Below are 20,017 nucleotides of genomic sequence, written 5' to 3' on the forward strand. Positions count from 1 at the left end.
GTGCAGCAGGTAGCGTCCTAAACTGAGCACTAGATAAATATTCTGAATTGCTGGAAGGTTCAGTAACAGCTAATCATATTATTTGAATTTGTGAGTGAAAGTATTTTCTCAGGGTGGAGTTCAGCAATTGCCTATTATAATTTGTATTAATTTTTACTACAAATCAAAGATCTAAAAATATGTTCATTTCTGATCTGGCTATTGGGTTTCTTCCATTGGTCCATATGAGTCATGTGGCTTTATATATTCCAGAATGTCTCAGCTGTGCAGGACAAAGAAAGATAAGCACAGACTTGTTCTGTAGATTTCCACTGCCATGCAGTATCACCTCTGTCTGTAAGAAAAAGGGAAAAAGAACAAAACAAAGAAAAACTTGCAGCTGGGAGCACAGATCATTATGCTGGGACCATCTCTAGGTCTTGCTATGTCATACTGAAATGCAACATCACATCTTTACACAATTATTTTTTTTCCCTTCCATTGCAAAGATGCCTTAGAATACTTTAAATATACCCAGTTCTAGAGTGGTCATCTCCGGAGTCAGTACCGGGAAGGCATAGAGAAAGCGTGATATACAACAGCAACACCATGGAGGTTGTAGCTCCCAGTGAGAATAAAACTGAGTTCATGTATATCAGTCAAAGGAATCAGTGCTGAAGTGGAAAATATACTAATATTTAGGAACCCTTTAGAAGGAATGCCACTGTAAATCCTTAACCTACTAGATGAGAAAACTCTCAGGACCCATGTTTTTTTCATGGGGAGATATTTTGAGAACGATCTTTTTGTTCACATTCTGCATCTGAAAAGAAATTAAAATTTCTGGGATTTTGGAGGAGTAGAGAGGTGAAATGAAATTTTTCAAGTAAGGCTCACCAACCACACCACATGGGAATTAACATTAGGCTTACTGTATGATGTTGACGGCAGCTCCAATGCTGCTCCGCAGTTCACTTGCAGTGAATGCTAGAGCAGGATTTTTTTATTAATAATAATAATTATTTTTTATTTCATTTTATTTTGTTCATTAAAAATAATTATTATTAATTAAAATTAAAAGCAGTAACAGCTGGTAGTTTTAGCCAAATCCATAGATATTTTTTCAACAAAACACCTCTCCAGATGACAGTTCAGTTGGTTAATTTTTATTTTGTAGTCTTTTTTTTTTTCCTTCCCATTTTACTGCATATGGAACTCAGACATCTGAGCTGAGGCAGCCAAATTCCTTTCTGAAATTCATAAAACAGACAGCCCCTTCCAGCGATTTCCTTCATCTTAAGATAAACATTTGAGATAGGTCAGAGGAAACATCTTCTAAAAGTACCCATTGCTTTCCATTTACCAAACCAGAAATTCAGGTGATCCGTTCAGACTTACAAATATAACCTAGAGATATCCAAAACCAAGTGACATAAGTCCTACTCCCTCTTTAAGATTGACATATCTTATGGTTTGCCTATACAAGCAGCTGGTGCTTCAGTGCTTCATAGGACAAACTTTTAAAAAGTATAATTTAAAGTTATTGCTACTATTTGTAAAAATGATTTATGGTCATATAAAAATTTTGCTGTATTAAAAAAAATGAAGGCACTATTATTAAATATTAGTGTCAGTGCCTAGCCTAGTTACATATTCTAGAAACATAGCAGCAGCCAGAGGATACTATAACAATCTATAAAATGTGATTAGCTGTGTCTTTGAAACATTTTAGTTATCTAATAACCCTTTATTTAAGGAACCGTCATAAAATGTGACTTTTTTCATTAAGCCCTCATTGAAACAAATATACTCGGGTAATTATAATTAGCAACAATGATAGTAAAAATTCATGCAGATTCACTCACAAGAGTGATTATGGATGTAGATATTTCCACCTTGGGGTCACTAGTGCAAACCCAGCTGGATCGGTAGAGATTTCAAACTACTCCAGATTAAATGTTTATTTGTTTATCTAATGAATTATGAATCTTGGGTTTGTTCCTACTGAACAGATGTCCAAAACCCCCTCAAACCCAGCACTATAAGAGGTAACAGCTGTCGCTTTTGATCATGATCCTGTAAGGAGATGAAAAAAATCTGGACATATGTTTACACTGGACTGACTACTCCTCCCTTAGGGTCATACTATCACCCTGCTACAGGTCAAATGGGAAGTACAGTATGTGAACAAGTCTGTAAATCCTAGGCAAATAGTTTAAAAATATTACTTCAGCCTGTTACTTTACATAGCTCTAGTTATGAAGAGCTTTTCATATATATATATTTATATATATATTTTTAAGCATATATTACTTTTTTTTAAAAAAAAAAAAAAAGTCCCATTAACAGTTAACAGGTTAGTTAAGCTCTGGAACAGATCATAGTGAACTAAGCTTGTCCTTGAGGAGGGAGATGACTTAGGTGACATTGGTGATGTTGGGATTAGGGGCAGCCTGGGCTGCAGTGATCATGCATTGGTGGAGTCTGCAGTCCTGAGGGATATGGGTCAGGCAAAGAGTAAAGTCAGAACCCTGAATTTCAGGAAAGCAACCTTCCAGCTGTTCAAGGAATTAATAGGAACCCCTGGGAGACGCTCCTCAGGTGCAAGGGGGCAGAACAGAGCTGGCAGATCTTTAAGGATGCTTTCCATAGGGTGCAAGAGCTCTTGATCACCAGGTGTAAAAGAACAGGAAAGGAAGGCAAGAGGCTGGCATGGCTCAGTTAGGTCCTGCTGGCCAAACTCAAGGGCAAGAGGGAAATGCACAGGCAGTGGAAGTAGGGACAGGTATCTTGGGAAGAGTATGGGGCACTGCCTGGTTGTGTAGGGATGAAGTCAGGAAGAGCAAGGCACAGCTGGAGCTGAACTTGGTAAGGGATGCAAAGAATAATGAGAAGGGTTTCTATAGGTATGTCAGTGAGAAAAGGAAGGTCAAAGAAAGTGTATCCCCCGTGATGAGCAAGACTGGCAAACTGGTAACAGTGGATGAGGAGAAGGCTGAGGTGCTCTAGACAGGGTCCGAGAAACCCAGTCTAGCTAAAGATATCCTTGCTCGTTGCAGGGAGGTTGGACTAGATAACCTTTAAAGGTTCCTTCCAACCCAAAATATTCTATTTTTTTTTTCATTTCTCAGGAGTCCTCATAGCCTTAACTATTTTAGAAATGATAGCACCATGGAAAAGAAATGTCTTCAGTAAAAATGAAAAGGTAACATATTTGTGTGGAATATAAATAAAAGTGTCAGAGACATCTGTTGAAATAAAGAATAGTTAAAAGGTCCATGGCAGAGTTGTGTGGACTGGTTGGCAGCAGGGGAGATTTTTTGTGCCGTAGATGTACATGGCACTACTCTCCATAGTATTAAATTAGCAATATTGCTAAGCATTGCATCCAAAACAGGCAGGGAGAGAGAGAAAAGAGATGTTACCATGTGTTAGCACACTGTAGCTTGAGGGTATGTAGGGGATTTAGATTACAAACCACTGAAAAGGAGAGGTCCTAATGGAAATTCAGATGGACTGTCTAGAGCAACAGGCCTCCTGCAGTTATATCAGAAGATGACAATGTATCAGCCATCTGCTGATGTGCAATAAATAACATTAAAGTATTTTGCCTGCAGGCTGCAAGCATTGCTGTTAACCAGATAGTGAAAACTTTTGGTTGGGTGTGTATCCTGCATTAAGGATGACCAGAATTGGTTTGACCATCAGGCTGAATGACAAGTAGTCAACAAAAATTGATTACAAAATCACAGAGAACTGAAACTGAGAAAACCCAAACCCACCAAAAAGCAACCAGCCTGAAAGAGGGATGGACGTTTCCTTACCCACACTAGATATAAACCCTAATGAATGCTGGCATGATGTTTTTTTTCTATTATCGCTAAACACGGATAGCTCAGTAAGTGCTATTGTACCCACCAAGTCAATACTAAACCAGTATTACAGCGGTAAAGATTGTGTTTAATTATACTGGCTATAACTAAAACACACAGAATTGCAGTATAAAGTATGTTTTTATACCTGATCATTTAAAGAGAAACTAATCTTTGCCCATTCAAAAGTTAGGTGCCTATTTTAAGCAAATTGCCCTTAGTACTTGCTGGATAAAGAAGTATCTCCAAGGCATGATTTGCCTTGTGTCTCTTGGAATAACAGAAATTGCCCTCTGTGGGTCTCTTTCTCTCCACTGACTGCAGATGGAGTCTAGAGGACTCATATAGCGAAACCCCTCAAGTTTCATATGGTTAAATTTAGATGAGATAATGATCACCATCAAATTCCTTTCCATTTCACAAGATCATTTCTACTTGCTTCAGTGTCTAGATGAGTTCAAATGGATGTATGTAAAGGTGAGGATTTCAGCATTCCTGGAGCTGTCTATGAAACACCATCTCCCACAAATAGCGTTCTGTGTGTGGCAATGCAGAAAAGGCAAATTTTGGACTCAAAACTATAAATAATTAATTGGGAAAATAATCTTTAGGGAAAAGGATCCTTGGGGACAATGATGAACTTGTTTCTCAATGGACAATAAAGTGATCTGCAGTAGCAGAGATGGGTTCTGGGAGGTGATGGACAAAATTGTGTTAATTGCAAAGAAAAGCTTGTTGTTAGATACATTGATGGGAGGACAGCCTCTCTCAGTCATTCAGCTGGGAAGCAGATGTCATGAAATCACACACACACAAAAACAAAAAAAAGAAAGAATTTCAAAAGAACATCTAATCAATCTATATATCTGCTGTGAACAACTTAATAGTTATTGCCTCCTGTCCACATATCCGCATTTTTCCCTGGCAATTTTTCATGCATTTCAAAGGTAAAAAAAATAAAAATACAAAATTAGAAAACAATCGAGAAAGGACAAGGGGGTTTTTGTATCATGCAATCAGTAGTTTGCACAGAGATGCTTCCCATTAAAAAGCACTACATAATATTATTAACTAGGTCAAATAGTCTTACTGCTAAGATATGTTCTCCTTTTAATACCAGCTCGTTTGGGAACAGTGACTGGTTATACATGGATTGAAGCTGGGGTCTAATAGAGTTTGGTTAATAAGCATGGTGAATGCATGGGACTTTTGCTCCAGGCCTGAAGTGGTAGCAGAAGAAAATGCACCAGCCTCGCTGACCATCTGCAGTATTTTTTGCAAGACAAGGGACAACTTTGTTAGACAGCGATGCATTCTGGAAGCAGGAACAGCCCAAATTTCTGATCTTTCATTTGCTTGCTTAGTTGCTGATGCCAGCTGCAAGGGACAGAAGGACACTGAAGTCTACTTTCTACAGACCACAGAAAGGCACGATGGACCTTCTGCATCTCTCCAGGAATCTTTAACTCCCACTGACTCTTCCCTGGACTCCCAACATGGGAGCTCCTCACATCGATCATCTCATGCTTATGCTCTCCTTAAGCATGAGCAGAACCCACTCTGAGTTTTAGTTATTTTCTAAAATAGGTTTGAATGTGATTAGTTATCCAACACCCAAACACGGTTTCAGGTCTCATTGATTTCATTGGAGACTCGAGGACAGAACACCCCCTGTAGCAACCGGAGTTGGAGGTATTTTCATGTTGTATAGCCTGTGAAGACTTTTTTCACACATTCCCTCCCACCCTTGCACACACACACACATCTCTACACACAAACATCCTGGGTTTCTACAGTATTTTTTAACTGAATCCCAGATCCAGGCCACTGTGGTATTCTTGGATTTCCTTTATAGCAAGTATCTAAGTAAGGTTTTTACACTCATGTTGGTCATGCAGCTTTACCACGCAGAGGCAAAGAACAAAGAGAAAGCACCTTACCATCTTCAGAGATGATAAACCTGAACAGTGCAGGACACTTGACAAAGACGATTTCACCCACACTTGCAGGTTTCCAACATGTAATATTGTCCCACATTCCTGGGCATCCTATAGAAGTGAAGGAGAAATAATATACATTAGTGATGGAAATTCACTCCTTCACATAGTTGTGTTTTATACTTGGTTCTTTCTTCTATATATTAAAATGCTCTTGTTTAGAATAATAATTTTCTAATAAGCTATCCCTGGAATAAATAGCATAAAATATGTAGATGCATGGAACACTAATGGCCAGGCTCTGCCCTCACATATGACATTTCTTAGTCCCAGTTAAATCACTCTAACATATACTAGGAAAAAAATTTCCCTTGAGCATAAAATCTGCTGCCATTTAACTATTTTTCAATAGTGCTGGGTTAAGGTGTCTTTATTTATGGATCACACCTTTGCTTTAAATTCTATGAATTTCTGTTGGCCCTAATCCTCGTCAAAAGTTGGGTACTGGCACATTTTGGAATTTGACCTAGGGAGATGACTGGAAACTGAAAAACTGATTCTGCTTCATCCTGCAGCCAGTTTTGTGGATATGTGAGAGAAGATCACCTCTTTCATGCTTTCTATTTTCTTTAAAAAAAATACTGGGAATAGGAACATCCTTCCTCAGTAAAGAACTGTTATAATATCATTCACTCTCTTTACTGTGGTCTTTGCTCTAGAGAATATAAACTCACGATGTCAAAAGGATGATTTTGACTTCTAATGGTTTCTTGCACAAGCTAAAACCAGAGTCATGCCTTTAACAACTGTTCAGGGATTAGGCTTCAGGTAACAAGTTTTGAACTAAAAACTGAGGGATAAAGAACCAGCCTCCTGATACATGCATGCAGAAAAAGGAGGTGATACCATTGTGGATGGGAGTTTAGTATACAGGAAAAATTCAGGTCCCATGTGCTATTGTAAATAGAATTAAAAAGCCCAGCTCCTGCTTCTTTCTGATCACTGTGTCAGAGTGACAAACCACCACTAGCTTTCAGGAAGCAAAAGCCCTCCAGTAATTTTGTAAACCTCCATCTTCCTAGCTGACAAACCCAGAAGACAGATGAATTGCACAGAAAAAAATCAGCACAATCTCTCAGATTTCCTATTTATGTTTAAAAAAATGACTTAGTACAGGAATCTCAAATGAGAATCATCTTCTACCTCAGCAGGAAAAGAAAGAAAAACTGCATCTGAATATCTCCACTGCTTATTTGCATTTGAGGTTAAGATAGAGTACATCATCTTATCAACTGTTAAAAGCTGCGAGCTCCAGGATTTTCTAAGTGTTTTTCTGTTAATATGCTCTCTCTTTGGCTACGTGCCAAGAAAAATAAGATCTTTGGTAAAAGTGGATACTACTTCAAAGTGTCATACTTTCAGACTGGCACAAGTACAGCATAATGAGGTATGGGTGATAAACTTATAAAAACAGTGTGGGCTTTCTCAACTTAGGTGATAGTAGCAGATTTCTGTCAGTGGAGAATGTATGCTGACAGAGCTGGAATTGTATTTTTTCCATCACCTTCAGTGGCAGGGAATCAAGCCCTGTGTTTTCTCACAAAAACATAAGCCAGATACTACCATGTGTGGTAGATAGGGCAGTTACAGTGTTTAAGAATTATGTCAGGGTCAAACAACACTGTTAGGATGTCACAATGATGGCATATGCTAAGCAGCTGATAATCACGCTTTCCAAGTAAAGGATGCAGCGTCAGATTACATAGTATAAATTAATAACCATATAAAATCCTGGCCCTATTTGATAAAAATCCCTGAGCCTTGCCAGACCCACCAAAATAAAATATTACTGAAAAAATATTCATTAAATCCTCGCAGGAGCTGGCAAAAAGGAATCCTTTACATTTCCCCCTCCTCCTCCTCCCTTTTTTCTACTCCTACCCCAGGTTGTTTCCTTTGCCAGTTGAGGATCTCATTGTGTAAATGTTATGATTCACTAGAACATCTCCAAAAGGCTCAGACACTGGCATTTGAAAAGTTTCATGATACAGCTAATATACTAAAGATGGAAATCAAGATCACATTGAGTGCTGTTAGATTTTATTGGGTTTGATAGCTAGTGTCTGTCCACACAGTAGGAACTGTATTTACCATGTAAATCTGAAGACATGCAGTAATAGGTTTATAGTTTACTGATGTATGGCAATCTGTACAAAAGTAGAGGATATGTAAATATCCATGGTAATGAGACATTTGCTTACAAGAGGTGTTAGAGACAATCAAAGTGGCTAATGAGATCTTCTGAGAAACACCTGCTAGCCTTGCTTGCTCAAATTAAATGGGCTTGATAGGAATAGGGAAAGCTTTCTTATTATTACTTTGACATCAGTTGTCTTCCAAACACTGTGATACTAATAGATATTGCAAATCATCCTAGAGAAACGCAAAGAAATCCTCATACTGCAAAAAGGATAGTGTAGACGTGGAATACATATTTTATAGCACTGTGTATCAAATTCAGCTATGCCAGGTGGCTGCTTTTGTGGTAATATCATGCAGAGCTAAGAAATAACCCCATTTAAAAAGACATTATAAGTTCATTGTGCTAGAAAGCACTGATGTGCTGACACTGGAAGAGAGAGAGAAGCAGAGAGTCAAGTAATTTGTCTTTGTTACTATAATACGTGAGTGATGGAGATCAGAAAGAATTCACTATCAGTGAGAATGTTGCCTGGTCCTGGCTGGAAAAGTATATTTGAAACAAACAATTCTGAAAAGCAAGAAGATGACAAAAAATTTACATGGAATAAAGGTCAGCGTGCACAATCCCCTTACATTTGTAAACCATGATACAGCCAGCAACTCCTGCTGGGTGAAATCTGCCCACGGAAATCAATGTGACTTGAGTGTGAAACTGCACAGCGGGGCTCTCCTCTGGCACTGACAGTATGTCTCCATTGCCGTGTGACGGAGGGATGCCCAAGCTAGCTTTGAAAGAGGTAGCTCAGATACTGCAAGCAGCAAGGTGCTGGCTCAAGTGGGCAAATTTTCCTTGTTCTTAGCATGTTAGAAATCAGTAACAAGAAATAGTTCTAAAGATTAAGATTTCATGTGGACCAGCGTGAAAAAAAGAAATTAAAAATGGTGACCTTACTATAGGATGGTCTTGAAAACAAGTTACTGTGCAGGAAGGCAGAATTTGTGCTTCCTTTCCCATGTCTGCACTGCAACCTGCAGACTGAAATTCTCGTTTGGTAAATGCTGTGTGATTCATCTCAGCTAACATAGGTGGTGTAAAGCTTGGCATCTGGTCTTGAGTAAGTACTTATGCCCTCTTTGTAGCATGGATAGAAGAATGCTTCATCTTATTTAGCTAGTTACCTCTTCTTCCATGGGCTGGATTATTCTTTGTGAGTCCGTATTCCTTGTCACTGACTTTTGAGAAAACACAAAATGATGATTCTACTATAGGTTTACACAGGATTGGTTTAACTTTGGATGGCTAAGACTTACCCTATTCAGCTAAACAAGGTTTCCTCTGTTGTTCATGGAGAGAGAAACTCCAGATAGATATAACCCCATTTTCAAGGTGGCAGTGGTGGTGAACCACCCTGTAAAGTCTAATTCCATCTCTCCACTGACTACACTTGGTAGAATAAGGTTAGGGAATAGCTCGGTCTAGACAGCTGCCTATTAAATGGCTGGAGTGTGTATTCCCTATATATAGTTTGTATTCCCTATAGGATCTATGCGTTTTTTTGGAGGAGACAGGAACCAGTGTGCCCTCTGGGCAGAGGGCTGGCCAGTGGCTGTGCAGCCTCCCTTAGCCACCTTCTGATTCTGAGCAAAGGAGTCCAGGTGAGGGCTGAGACACGTTGCTGCAGGCCGTAAATGGTGCCAGCATAGCTATACAGCTCCTGAGCAATTATCGAAACCACAGGCAAACCATAGCGTCTGCTTACAAAAAGCCACATGATAAACCCTACATCTCTGTCTCAAGCTTCTTCTTGTAAACGCAAGATAAAACTTGTGTTTAGACTGCACAGCCCCTGTGGCTGGATGCACTTTTTACTGTTCTTGAGAAATGTACTGCAAAAAACAGAGTCCTGATTTCAGCTGAAGCACAACATGGATTTAATATAGATTTCACATGAAGCCCATGACACCTAAGTTTAAATTCAATACTGTTGAAGCTGAGGGGTTGCCTTATATACCTAAGGATGGACCTGACTTGGCAGCCACTGAAATAGAACAACTCTTTCACAGAAAGGCCAAATTTCATAACAAGGAGGAAACTATGTTATTTATTGTTTTCAGGATCATCTTATGCTTTTTTAAAGTTACACCTAGCACTAAAACCATTCTAGTCATCTCCTCTCCATGAAGGTTTACACAAACCTTGATCCCATCCTGTCCTTCAAATTAGGCACCTCTGAGCAAAACACTTTCTCTTTAACGTGCTATTTCTAGTAGCTGAAATGCTCCCTTCTTACCTGAAAGATCTGGACAAGCACCAAGAGGAAAAAAAAATTAAAACGCAAAACAAGCCATGCTGGCAGAATAGCAGTAATAAAGAGCTCTTCTGAAATTGCTTATGGTCCCTTACCTTCTTTTTTTCCTCTGTCTAGGGCTGCCTTGAGAGTGGCTAGCTTTAAAACCAGGTTTTAGGCAGCCCCATAGCTGAAGTTCACTGAGTTCAAGGAATGGACCTCACTTTAAAGCCCCTGATAATAAAGCCTGTTTTCTTCCCCCAGCATAGAGTCACTATGCCACCAGGACTATGTACAAACCTTTATTTTTCTATAGATTTGTGTCATGTTTTCTCATGGTGCCTCTACCGCAATACCATCATTTACACTCCACCCTCTTTACAGTATCCATGACATCCTCCCATGTCTTTATCCTGCCCTAGTGCAAAACGCCTCCTTCTCGCCTCTGCTTTTTGGCAAGAGAACGTGCAAAAAGAGTGATGTATTTTTTGGATGGCAAGACCCTATGTAGTAATTCACTATTCACCCATTCACTCCTCTTAATAAAGCAGGTAAAAGTCCTGCCTGTCTCCCTCTCCATGAAAATAATTATTTTGACATCTTTCTTGCACTCAGTACACCATTTTCACAAATTATATAGGAATTTGTAGCTTTGAGAGTAGTTCACCTCTGTCAGATGTTGCTGGCTTTATTCAGTGGACTCAAAATTATTGGGTGGAAGGGGGAAATGAAAAAAGGGATGGCAGGACAATGGCCAAAGGGTTTTCTAGATTCATACACAGACAAAAGGGAATAGACAAGAATTTGCATAAAACATCTCTCCTTGGAAAATCAAGAAAAAAATTAAACACATAAATGTTAGGCGTCTGTATTTTTCGTGTATGGAAAAAAAGCCTAGAGATGAAAATCCATCCCTTTGGCTTACAGCATTTGGTTTGATTTTCAGTTCCTCTCCTCATTTATTATTTTAAAATATTACGTTCAAGGTCATATTGCCTTCAGGAGAGTCATATCAAAGGAAACGTAATGTTACAAGCCAGCATATTAAACTGAATTATGCGATGCACAGTAACTTTTAAAGGGCATACTACATATCAAGCCTTTCAGAGAGGGGGAATATGGGTTGGGTGTTCTCTGTTCTTTCATAAATCTAGGTAAATACCAAAATAAATAAAGGTTTAAGTGTGGCCTGGATATGGGGCCTAGATTTTCAAAAGTAATTGACATTTCAAAGTAAAGGTATCTTATAGGAGCCTCTATTACAGAGATGGTGGTTCTATAAGTGTCTTGAGTCAGGCAGCAAGTTTATAACACTTTCAGATTCAATAATCTCTTTTGAAAGTCCAGGCCATAAGAGAGTAGAAAAGAAACATCAACTGAAGTTCTAGACCAAGTTATAAAAGGGGAGGGGAAAAAAAAAATAATCCCACACACAAAGTGGGAAAAACCACTAAAGGAAGACATTTCATGTTGGAAAAGAGAATACTTGATCATGCACAGGGAAAAAGAAAAGTTATTCCTTCCTTAAAATGTCTTATATAAAAAGCTGGCATGAAAAACTGAGTACAAGGGGAAGCTGAGCAGCGAAAAAGGACAAGTTTTTTCCTTCCCAGTTCTGCTCCTGATTGGAGATTTTGGAATTATGTGAACAAAGCCTATTGATTCTCTCAGCATATATGTCATCTGGACCAGCTATTGCACTAAGAATTTATTCATCTGTCCAAATTTTGTTACTGTTGTACCAAGATGCACCTTACTTGGTCTAATTGTACTCATTCACCTTAATGATATAAAAAAATACATATGTAAGCCTGAGCCGAGTTCTTCTACATTGTTTTTACAGCGCATGAAGAAAAACAGACATCTCTGGAGGGCACTGCTAGAGGGTTTCTAGGATAAATTATCTTATGGCAATACGTATTTTCTTCCATTGATTAGAAGAGGCATAAAGAGAAAGCTTAATCTTAGGCTTAAAACAGCTGTAATTAGATCTGTGGAATTCAACATATATAGTGCGATTCAGCTAGGGCCATACATGAAAAAAAAATAAACTGTGGTAAAACTTACCAGCAGTCGTCTCACCTTAATATTTTCCATTACCTTTCTTTAGACAGCTGCTGCCACTGGTATAAAGTTATGCAACCATATATATGATATCTATTTAGAAGCAACTGCGTACATAATGATAATTATATAAACTATGATCGCATTTTGTACTGGTACATTATTATCAGTAAAGTGAGTTGTTTTATGGGATGACATTTTCAGAGATCTAAGACATCAAATGCAGCACTGTTTTCAAAGAACTATTTAAAATATCAGCTTAATTTACGAAGGAGAACATTGGACAAAATTATTTGACATATTTCTCTTCTTATGTACCAAGTTAATCCTAGATTATATAAAAACTAAAAGTGAAAGAAATAGAAACATGGCTTTTCTTTGATTGGAATGGTGGGTTTCATAGTATAACAGTTAAAAAAGATGAGCTGAAGATAGCAGGCTTCAGCTCCCAAACAGTGCTTTGCATTTGCCAAGCATAAATTGCGTATTTTAGAACTGAAATCTAGTAATTTTTACCAGAGTTCGAGAGATAATGTCACCTGGTTTGGATATTTTGCATCACTCGGGGACCTTGGTTCACCTTCTGACCACTTTGGGACTGAGCCACACACCACGTTATAAATTAGAACTCTATCTTTATTCCTACTATTTTAGTGGGGGGAAAAGTAGTTACAAATACACACACAAGTCACCGTTTGACCACGATCTACAGAGGCAAAAAGAGAATGAAGACCTCATTCATATAAAAATTGAACTATTAGAACTACCTCCCTCGAAAGGATGAAACATTTTGTCTATGTCCCACATGAAACATTCACACCTCAAAAGGAAATGTTAACACCAAGGTGGTGGGTTTTTTTCCCCTTGAACATTTTATAGATGAAAAAGATCAGCCTTTAAATGACAGGAGCTGTTATCTGTAATTAGAGAGGTATAAACCTTCTTCCTTCTTCTAAAGCTGTTTAATTCTTTACAATCACAGGATATTTATTCTAAGCTCATGCTTATTGCTGTTCTTGCATTGTTACTTGCCAAGAAAATCTCCAGAATGCTTTAAGTGCTGCCAACCAATTGGCCTTAGGTGAGCTTTGGAGAGTTTTAAAGGGAAACTTCAGTTGGGCAAAATCCTTGGAACATTTATTTGTCTAATTATACAGAAGATTGAAAAGCCAATAATCTGGGAAATTGAGAGGTATTTAAAACAAACAAACAAACAAACAAACAAAACCCCAAAACAAAACAAAAAAAAAAACACAAAACACACACACACACACAAAATCCCACCACCAACAAAACAAACCTTCTTTAAATACAATAAAAAAGACTGGTTATTCACTTACAAGAATGTTACCACTTTGCTGCTCTAGAGGTAGAGAGACTGTGAAATTACTCCAAAAACCTGGGAGATTTTATTCCAACACTGCTGGAGGACAGAATGACACTTACAAGCTGCCAGAACCTGAGCTGGTGCCAAGCTCACCAGCTGCAGGTGATCTGGCATCACTCAGGCCACGGGTTATGTGAGATCATGGGGTACTGCTGGAGGCAGCCTTGCCTGGCAGCAGCTGGTACCCCTCACTTCTTTAATTGCTGGTGGCAGCTGGAACCACTGTCATTCTACCCCAGCACCACGCCATTCTGACTCACTTCCTTCCCTTCCTAGGAGAAGAGGAGATCAAAGAATTTTCTTTATCAAATCTGTCTTTCATTAATTCTCCAAGCTGAGACAAGAGGAGGTGATTCCACCAGTGCCTCGCAAGACACCACAATGCTACAAATTTTAGTCCTGGAGTGACTGGGCTCACAGTAATTTCTGGGAAGAGCACAGTAAAAATACTGGCTGAAGTCTGCAAATTTAAGACACAGTTTAGAAGAAAGCAATGGAGTAAGAACTAGAAAGATGTATTCCTCCTCCACAAAGCCTTATCTTCCTCTGTCGGATCCTACCCGAATAGATCCATCCCTTCACAGGCACAACCTGCCCCATAAAAAGCGATTAACTAAGGACAACAGGTTGTAGTGCCATCAGCTGCATCTTACCTTTTTGAATAGTTTCAATTAACAATATTAACTAAGCCTAGAATTGGTTGTGGTGATGGAGCAGCTGGATAGAAATTAATATATATAAATATATGTATATATTATATTTATATTATATATAAATTTTATATATAATATATATGTATTTTAAACCCTTTTTTTTTACCTATTTCCCCACAAGTATTGAAGTACCTCACAGTGAACCCTGGCTTTCAACTCGGGCTGTAGGTAAGGAATCTTTCCAAGCTGTACAGCTGAACAGTTCATTGCCACTTGCACCACCCACTGAGTCGTGATACTTGGCCCATTATGAGATTTATGGACCTGTGAAGAAAACATCTGTAAAGATCACTAGGATAACTAGTTTCTATGGATATAGAGGAAGCAGAGCTTTTTTGCAGCATCTTTTTGGTGTTTTGGAGTATGCCTGCCTTTGAAAATGGAGAGACCATTTGGTTGCATGGGAGAAGATGGGACGATTTACTAGCAGGTCTGCTGAGCGTTGAGGTTTCCCAGTAACAAATTCAGGGATTCAAATCTGTTCTGTCACAAATGAAAAAAATGATAACACAGCTTTTTGATTCGTTAGTTTCCAACTAATCTCACAGCAGCACTGAAGTGGGACTAAAATGGGACACAAATCTTGAAACAGTCTCTGGGCATGGGGTTTCCCTTCAGTCTTAGAAAAATCCCAATGTAGTAGAACAGGATTTTCAAGAGGACTTATTCAGGCACAGGCTGAGATCAACAGTTGCCTAATCAATAACATCTATCAGGACTTATGACTTGTTTCTTAAAGGCTAATTAGACCAAAGAAGGTAGACAGACATGAAAGAACTGAAAATAACAACTGACCTCAAGTCTGTATCACAGATAATTTAAAATCTTATATTAAAGTCTGTTATACATATACAAAGTTACCTCAAAGGAATTTACACAGTATCATTATTAAGGTTTCATGGTAGCTCTGGAGGTAAGAAGATTTTCTGCTCTTTTTACAACTGGAAAACAAAATAAATGGTGCACTGAAAGCTAAACAATCTCTAGAAGAAGAGCTGTAACCGAGCTCAGAAGCAAGCTGCCCCTTCACAGTCAGACTCCTGTCATCCCAACTTTCTTGCTTTTCTATTGTTTATAAATAAAATTATATCTATGGAAAAGGCACTTCTGTAGTAGCAGATAACTTATAACTGATCTTGGGCCAAATTCGTTCCTGATGTAACCAGAGTGACGCCAACATTGATACTCCTGAGAGGCATTTATTCCTTGTTTATTCCTTCAAATCTTCTGAGAATGAGCAATGACTGAATTAACTTAATTTTTTCCAGTGTGTAAATTCCATAATCTCTCCTGGAAATTGTTCTACTGGTGAGTCAAAAAATTCCTTATTAGAGCCCATGGGACCTTATGATCTAGTGGAGGAAACAAAGGAAATAAATACATTATAAAAAGCCAGTTCATACTCTGTTAAGAGGCATGTTAACATATCACATTTCATACTCCTGAACAGGAAGACAGAAGCCGTATTTTGTTCAAGCATTTGGAGTAACTGAGTAAGAAATCTTGAAGCGAAGGTGTGATTCAATAACAATGTCAGAATTTAACAAAGCCCGTCTTTTGTTTCATATCAAACTTCTCTGACTGCCCGCAATGTATTCAGAGAGTAGAAAAAAATAACACTGAAAATTAAATGCAACCCAGCCTCGCAAGGATTTGCATACGTCTGGGAAATTTTCGTCACTATGAAAGAAACTAAAGGAAATTATATTAATATTCAGTAAGTTCCCAACTTCTAGATGCCTTCTTGTCAAAAGTAAATGTATATAAAGAGATACACCTTGTTCTGGACAGGTTACGATCCTAAATCAGTGAAAAGGCAATGTGAGGAGTATCAATACATGAAAAGAGAGGTGCCATCACATCCAGACCAGCACTATCACCAGCAAGCAGAGGCCATATAAATTTAATCCAGAAAAAGTAAACGTGTACAGACTGCTCACAATTCTACTGTGTAGGGTACAAAATACAAAATCTGCCAAGAGCTTGTAGTAAAGAACAAGAAAAACAAAACCCCATAAATATCATGAGACACAGGAAGAGGTCAGAAACATTTCTGATGTTTAGACACATGAAACATTAGATGAAACTGAAAATGCCCAGAAAGCCATAGAAAGTGGACACGGAAAGGCCCAAAATTACAGTGGTGGCAATGCAAAATCTGAATCACTACAGACAAGATAATTTCCCTTTGCTTGCCCTTAGATCAGAACAAGCGTGGTGGATCTGTCTCTCTGTCTAAAGGCTGGAAGGATACAGGAAGAAACAGGGGATAGTCATCAGAGAGTACTGAGGCTGCCATCGCTACTTAACAATTTATGGTAGATGACCAGTAACATCAGTAACATATAGAGATATGCTTCAAACCCCCAGCACTGCTGGTTTAGTCACCACCTCCATAAAAGCCATTACAGTAGTCATCGCAGGAAGTGGTATTTTGGGAATAATGTGGATTTTAACCACATCTGGGGAAAAAGTGTCTGCAGACCCTCATTTTCCTTGTGCTTACTCCTGTAAATGAGGAGTTGTGGTTTAACCCCAGCTGGCAGCGAAGCACCAGCAGTGCTCGCTCACTCCTCCCTCCTGCTGGTGGGATGGGGAGGAGAGTCGGAAAAAGATAAAACTTATGGGTTGAGACAAGAACAGTTTAATAATCGACATAAAATAGAAATGGTAATAATAACAACAACAATAATAGTAATGGAAAAGGAAAAACAACAAGAGAGAGGAGTAAACCCCAAGAAATCCAACTGATGCACAGTACAGTTGCTCACCACCCACTGACCGATGCCCAGCCGGTCCCCAGGCAGCAATCAGACCCCCCAAAACAACTCCCCCCAGTTTACATACTGGGCATGACACTCTGTGGTATAGAATGTCCCTCCTGCCAGTCAGGCTCAGCTGTCCTGGCTCTGCTCCCTCCCGGCTCCTTGTGCCCCTGCTCACTGGCAGAGCACGGGACACTGAAAAGTCCTCGGTTTAGAGTAAGCACAGCTCAGCAGCAACTAAACCATCAGCGTGTTATCAACGTTATATTACTAAACCCCAAACCCAGCAGTGTGCCAGTTACTAGGAACAAAGTTAACTCTATCCCAGCTGAAATGAGGACAGGAGTTAATTCCAATGGTCAATGATTTTCTTCAACACCATCTATAAGTCTATAAGTCTTGTAAGTCAGAGACATACCTATGTAACATCCGTAAGCTGCTATAAGTCAGAGACTGATTGGTGTAGAGAATTTAGAGATGGGTTAAAAAAGAAATACAAAAATTCATTAAGTATATTATTCTTTATCCCTCTCTTCTTACTACAAAAAGTTAAAGACCTATTAGGGAGAGAAATTATTTTGTGGTATTACTCACAAATACATGTGAGCAGGTAATTACACTCCCTTCTGAAGTAATAAATAACTATGAAAATTTGAATACATATAATCAATATTCTTTCACTATGGTATTTATTGTAATGTAGAATAATTATAGAAAAACAGAAAATAAGCCTAAAGGGACCTGTGGAGTTCATAGAGATTATTCCTTGCACCCAGAAAAAATAAACCATAACTAAAATATCTAAAAGGAAGTCTGGGAGTTCTCGCTGTCTTTGACATTCATTAGCTGGACAAAGGATGAGAAAAGTACATTACAGGGCACAATTCTGAATGCTTGAATTACAGACTAAAGGTCCAGAAGTTTCTTTATGTTTGTATCATTTGATAATTTTTGACTTGCAGGGACTCTGATAGCATCAGTGTCATATATAAACATGGTAACAAATTTCTTCATGATATACTGAGAGTGAACAGAGGTCACATTACTTAGCAGATATAAAATTTACCCCTACTGTAAAACTCAGTTAGATGTAGAAGTTATTTAGAGGTACAAGTATGTATTCATACAGGTATAGAATAGAGTTATATATTTACATATATCCTCAGATACTGCTTAGGTTACATGTAGAAGAAAAATTAGAAAGTGCAGAAAAAAACGCTCCTTTGTAACCCAAATGAGAAATCTTATTCATGTGGACAGGAATGATCAGCTGCTGCTATCATACCATTTGAAGTTTTCTTTATCAGTTCTCGATCCAGAAGAATAATGGAAACAAATTGGTGATTTTGGTATATCCTGTATGAAGACAATTCTGAAATAGTTCTACTGACTGGTAGTTCTGTATTTAATTTTGTTCTAGCTTATTCAATTATGCTAACAATGGGTCCTGTTTTAAGTAGTTTGCAGGGTAGCAGAGGAGGGGTAGGATTATATTAGTCATTTAGCTGTATGACCAAAAACCTGGAGAAGATTCAAGTACTGTCACATCTTGGGGAAAAAAGGTGAGGCATGTTCTCAAATACAAACTCAATTTCTCAAATACAACTGTCCTTCAGTGCATTTTAATTAATTGTTTGTGGTCATTATTTCAGTTTGGCTTTGCTCTTGCCACATGGTTTGGGCATACTCTTCTTGCACACTTTAATAATTGTTTTTCTCTTCTAAAGCATTTAATTGTGCGTTGACTTCTATGTCTGGTATTATTTTTCACACAGGTCCTGGTTAGTCACTCAATAATGGATTATTCTAACCTTGCCTTGTCTTTTGGTTGTGATTTCTGGTAGCCTTGTTTCATTGTTCTTCCTTTGATTTGTTTTTCTGAAAGGGAGGCAAACCAATCAATTCTAGCAACTGTGTAAGCATGAAATGTATGGCTTGATTATCAAAAGTGCAAGCGATTTGGGAAGGCAGGCATTCAGGAAGCCTGAAACAGCTTTGAAACAGCTTTTAGCGTAATCAGAAAGGCAAAGAAAAGGATCAATAAGAAGAGCACCTCCAGGTGCTTGTCCACAAGACTCATCTATCTGCTTTTGAAGGGTGAACACTGCATCATCTAGCTTCAGGAACACGCCTTACCTGGCAAAACTAGTTGAGTAGGGATCCCATTTAGTCTACTGAAAAAAAAAAAAAAAGGCGACAGAAAATAAAATAGTGAATTGTGGAAATGAAATAGGCAGCTAAACTCTTTGAGATTATGGGTACACTTTGAGTGGGACTCAGCTTGCATATTAAGACACCTTAATTTAGATATTTTAATATGTAAACTGAATGTAAATCTCAGTATCTATCAACTCTACAAGGAGTCTTAGGAGACTAGCCAGCTAATTTAGCCAATAAATTAGATGTCTAACATCCAGTGATGCAATTGTTCCCCAAGGAGGCCTTTTTCCCCTAAATACAGAGCTTGGTACAGTTCTCTTTGCTGAAACATGTATTGAAAACGCCTGTTGAATTCAGTGGGGGTTGAGGCTGCAGACTGACAGCAGCAGAATTACACCGGGAGAAGGGTAAGAGCTGTTAGCAGAACCCTCCCACACTGGCTGGGTATTTGCTGCTCTTATTTTGGTAGTGAGCTTAGTTTAAGAATTATCAAAGTCTTAAAAGTGTAGTTTGTTAGTGATCTTTTCAGAAAATTAGCCGATTGTAGTCATAAATATATTATTAGCTGGGAGGCGAGTCTGTTTGGAGATTTCCTGATGGCTTGAGGCTCAAACCTACCCATGTTAGAAGCAAAAGTGCCTCTAAACTAC

The 20,017-nt window shown here is 38.5% G+C and overlaps 2 protein-coding genes across 8 annotated transcripts in view; both read right to left on the bottom strand.

Moving 5' to 3' along the window:
• Positions 1-20,017, bottom strand: part of LOC308063974 (growth hormone-releasing hormone receptor-like) — a 494,830-nt gene that overhangs the window by 125,317 nt on the left and 349,496 nt on the right. The gene's annotated exons all lie outside the window — the stretch shown is intronic.
• ADCYAP1R1 (ADCYAP receptor type I) overlaps positions 1-20,017 on the bottom strand; it is a 155,036-nt gene that overhangs the window by 57,712 nt on the left and 77,307 nt on the right. For all 7 annotated transcript variants that reach the window (XM_080387700.1, XM_080387701.1, XM_080387704.1 and 4 more), the window contains one exon: positions 5,792-5,899. In XM_080387700.1, coding sequence (XP_080243826.1) covers positions 5,792-5,899 — 108 coding nt within the window. The remainder of the gene's footprint in view (positions 1-5,791; positions 5,900-20,017) is intronic.

This window comes from Falco punctatus, assembly GCF_963210335.1.
Source record: "Falco punctatus genome assembly, chromosome: 4".
In the NCBI taxonomy this organism is placed as follows: domain Eukaryota; kingdom Metazoa; phylum Chordata; class Aves; order Falconiformes; family Falconidae; genus Falco; species Falco punctatus.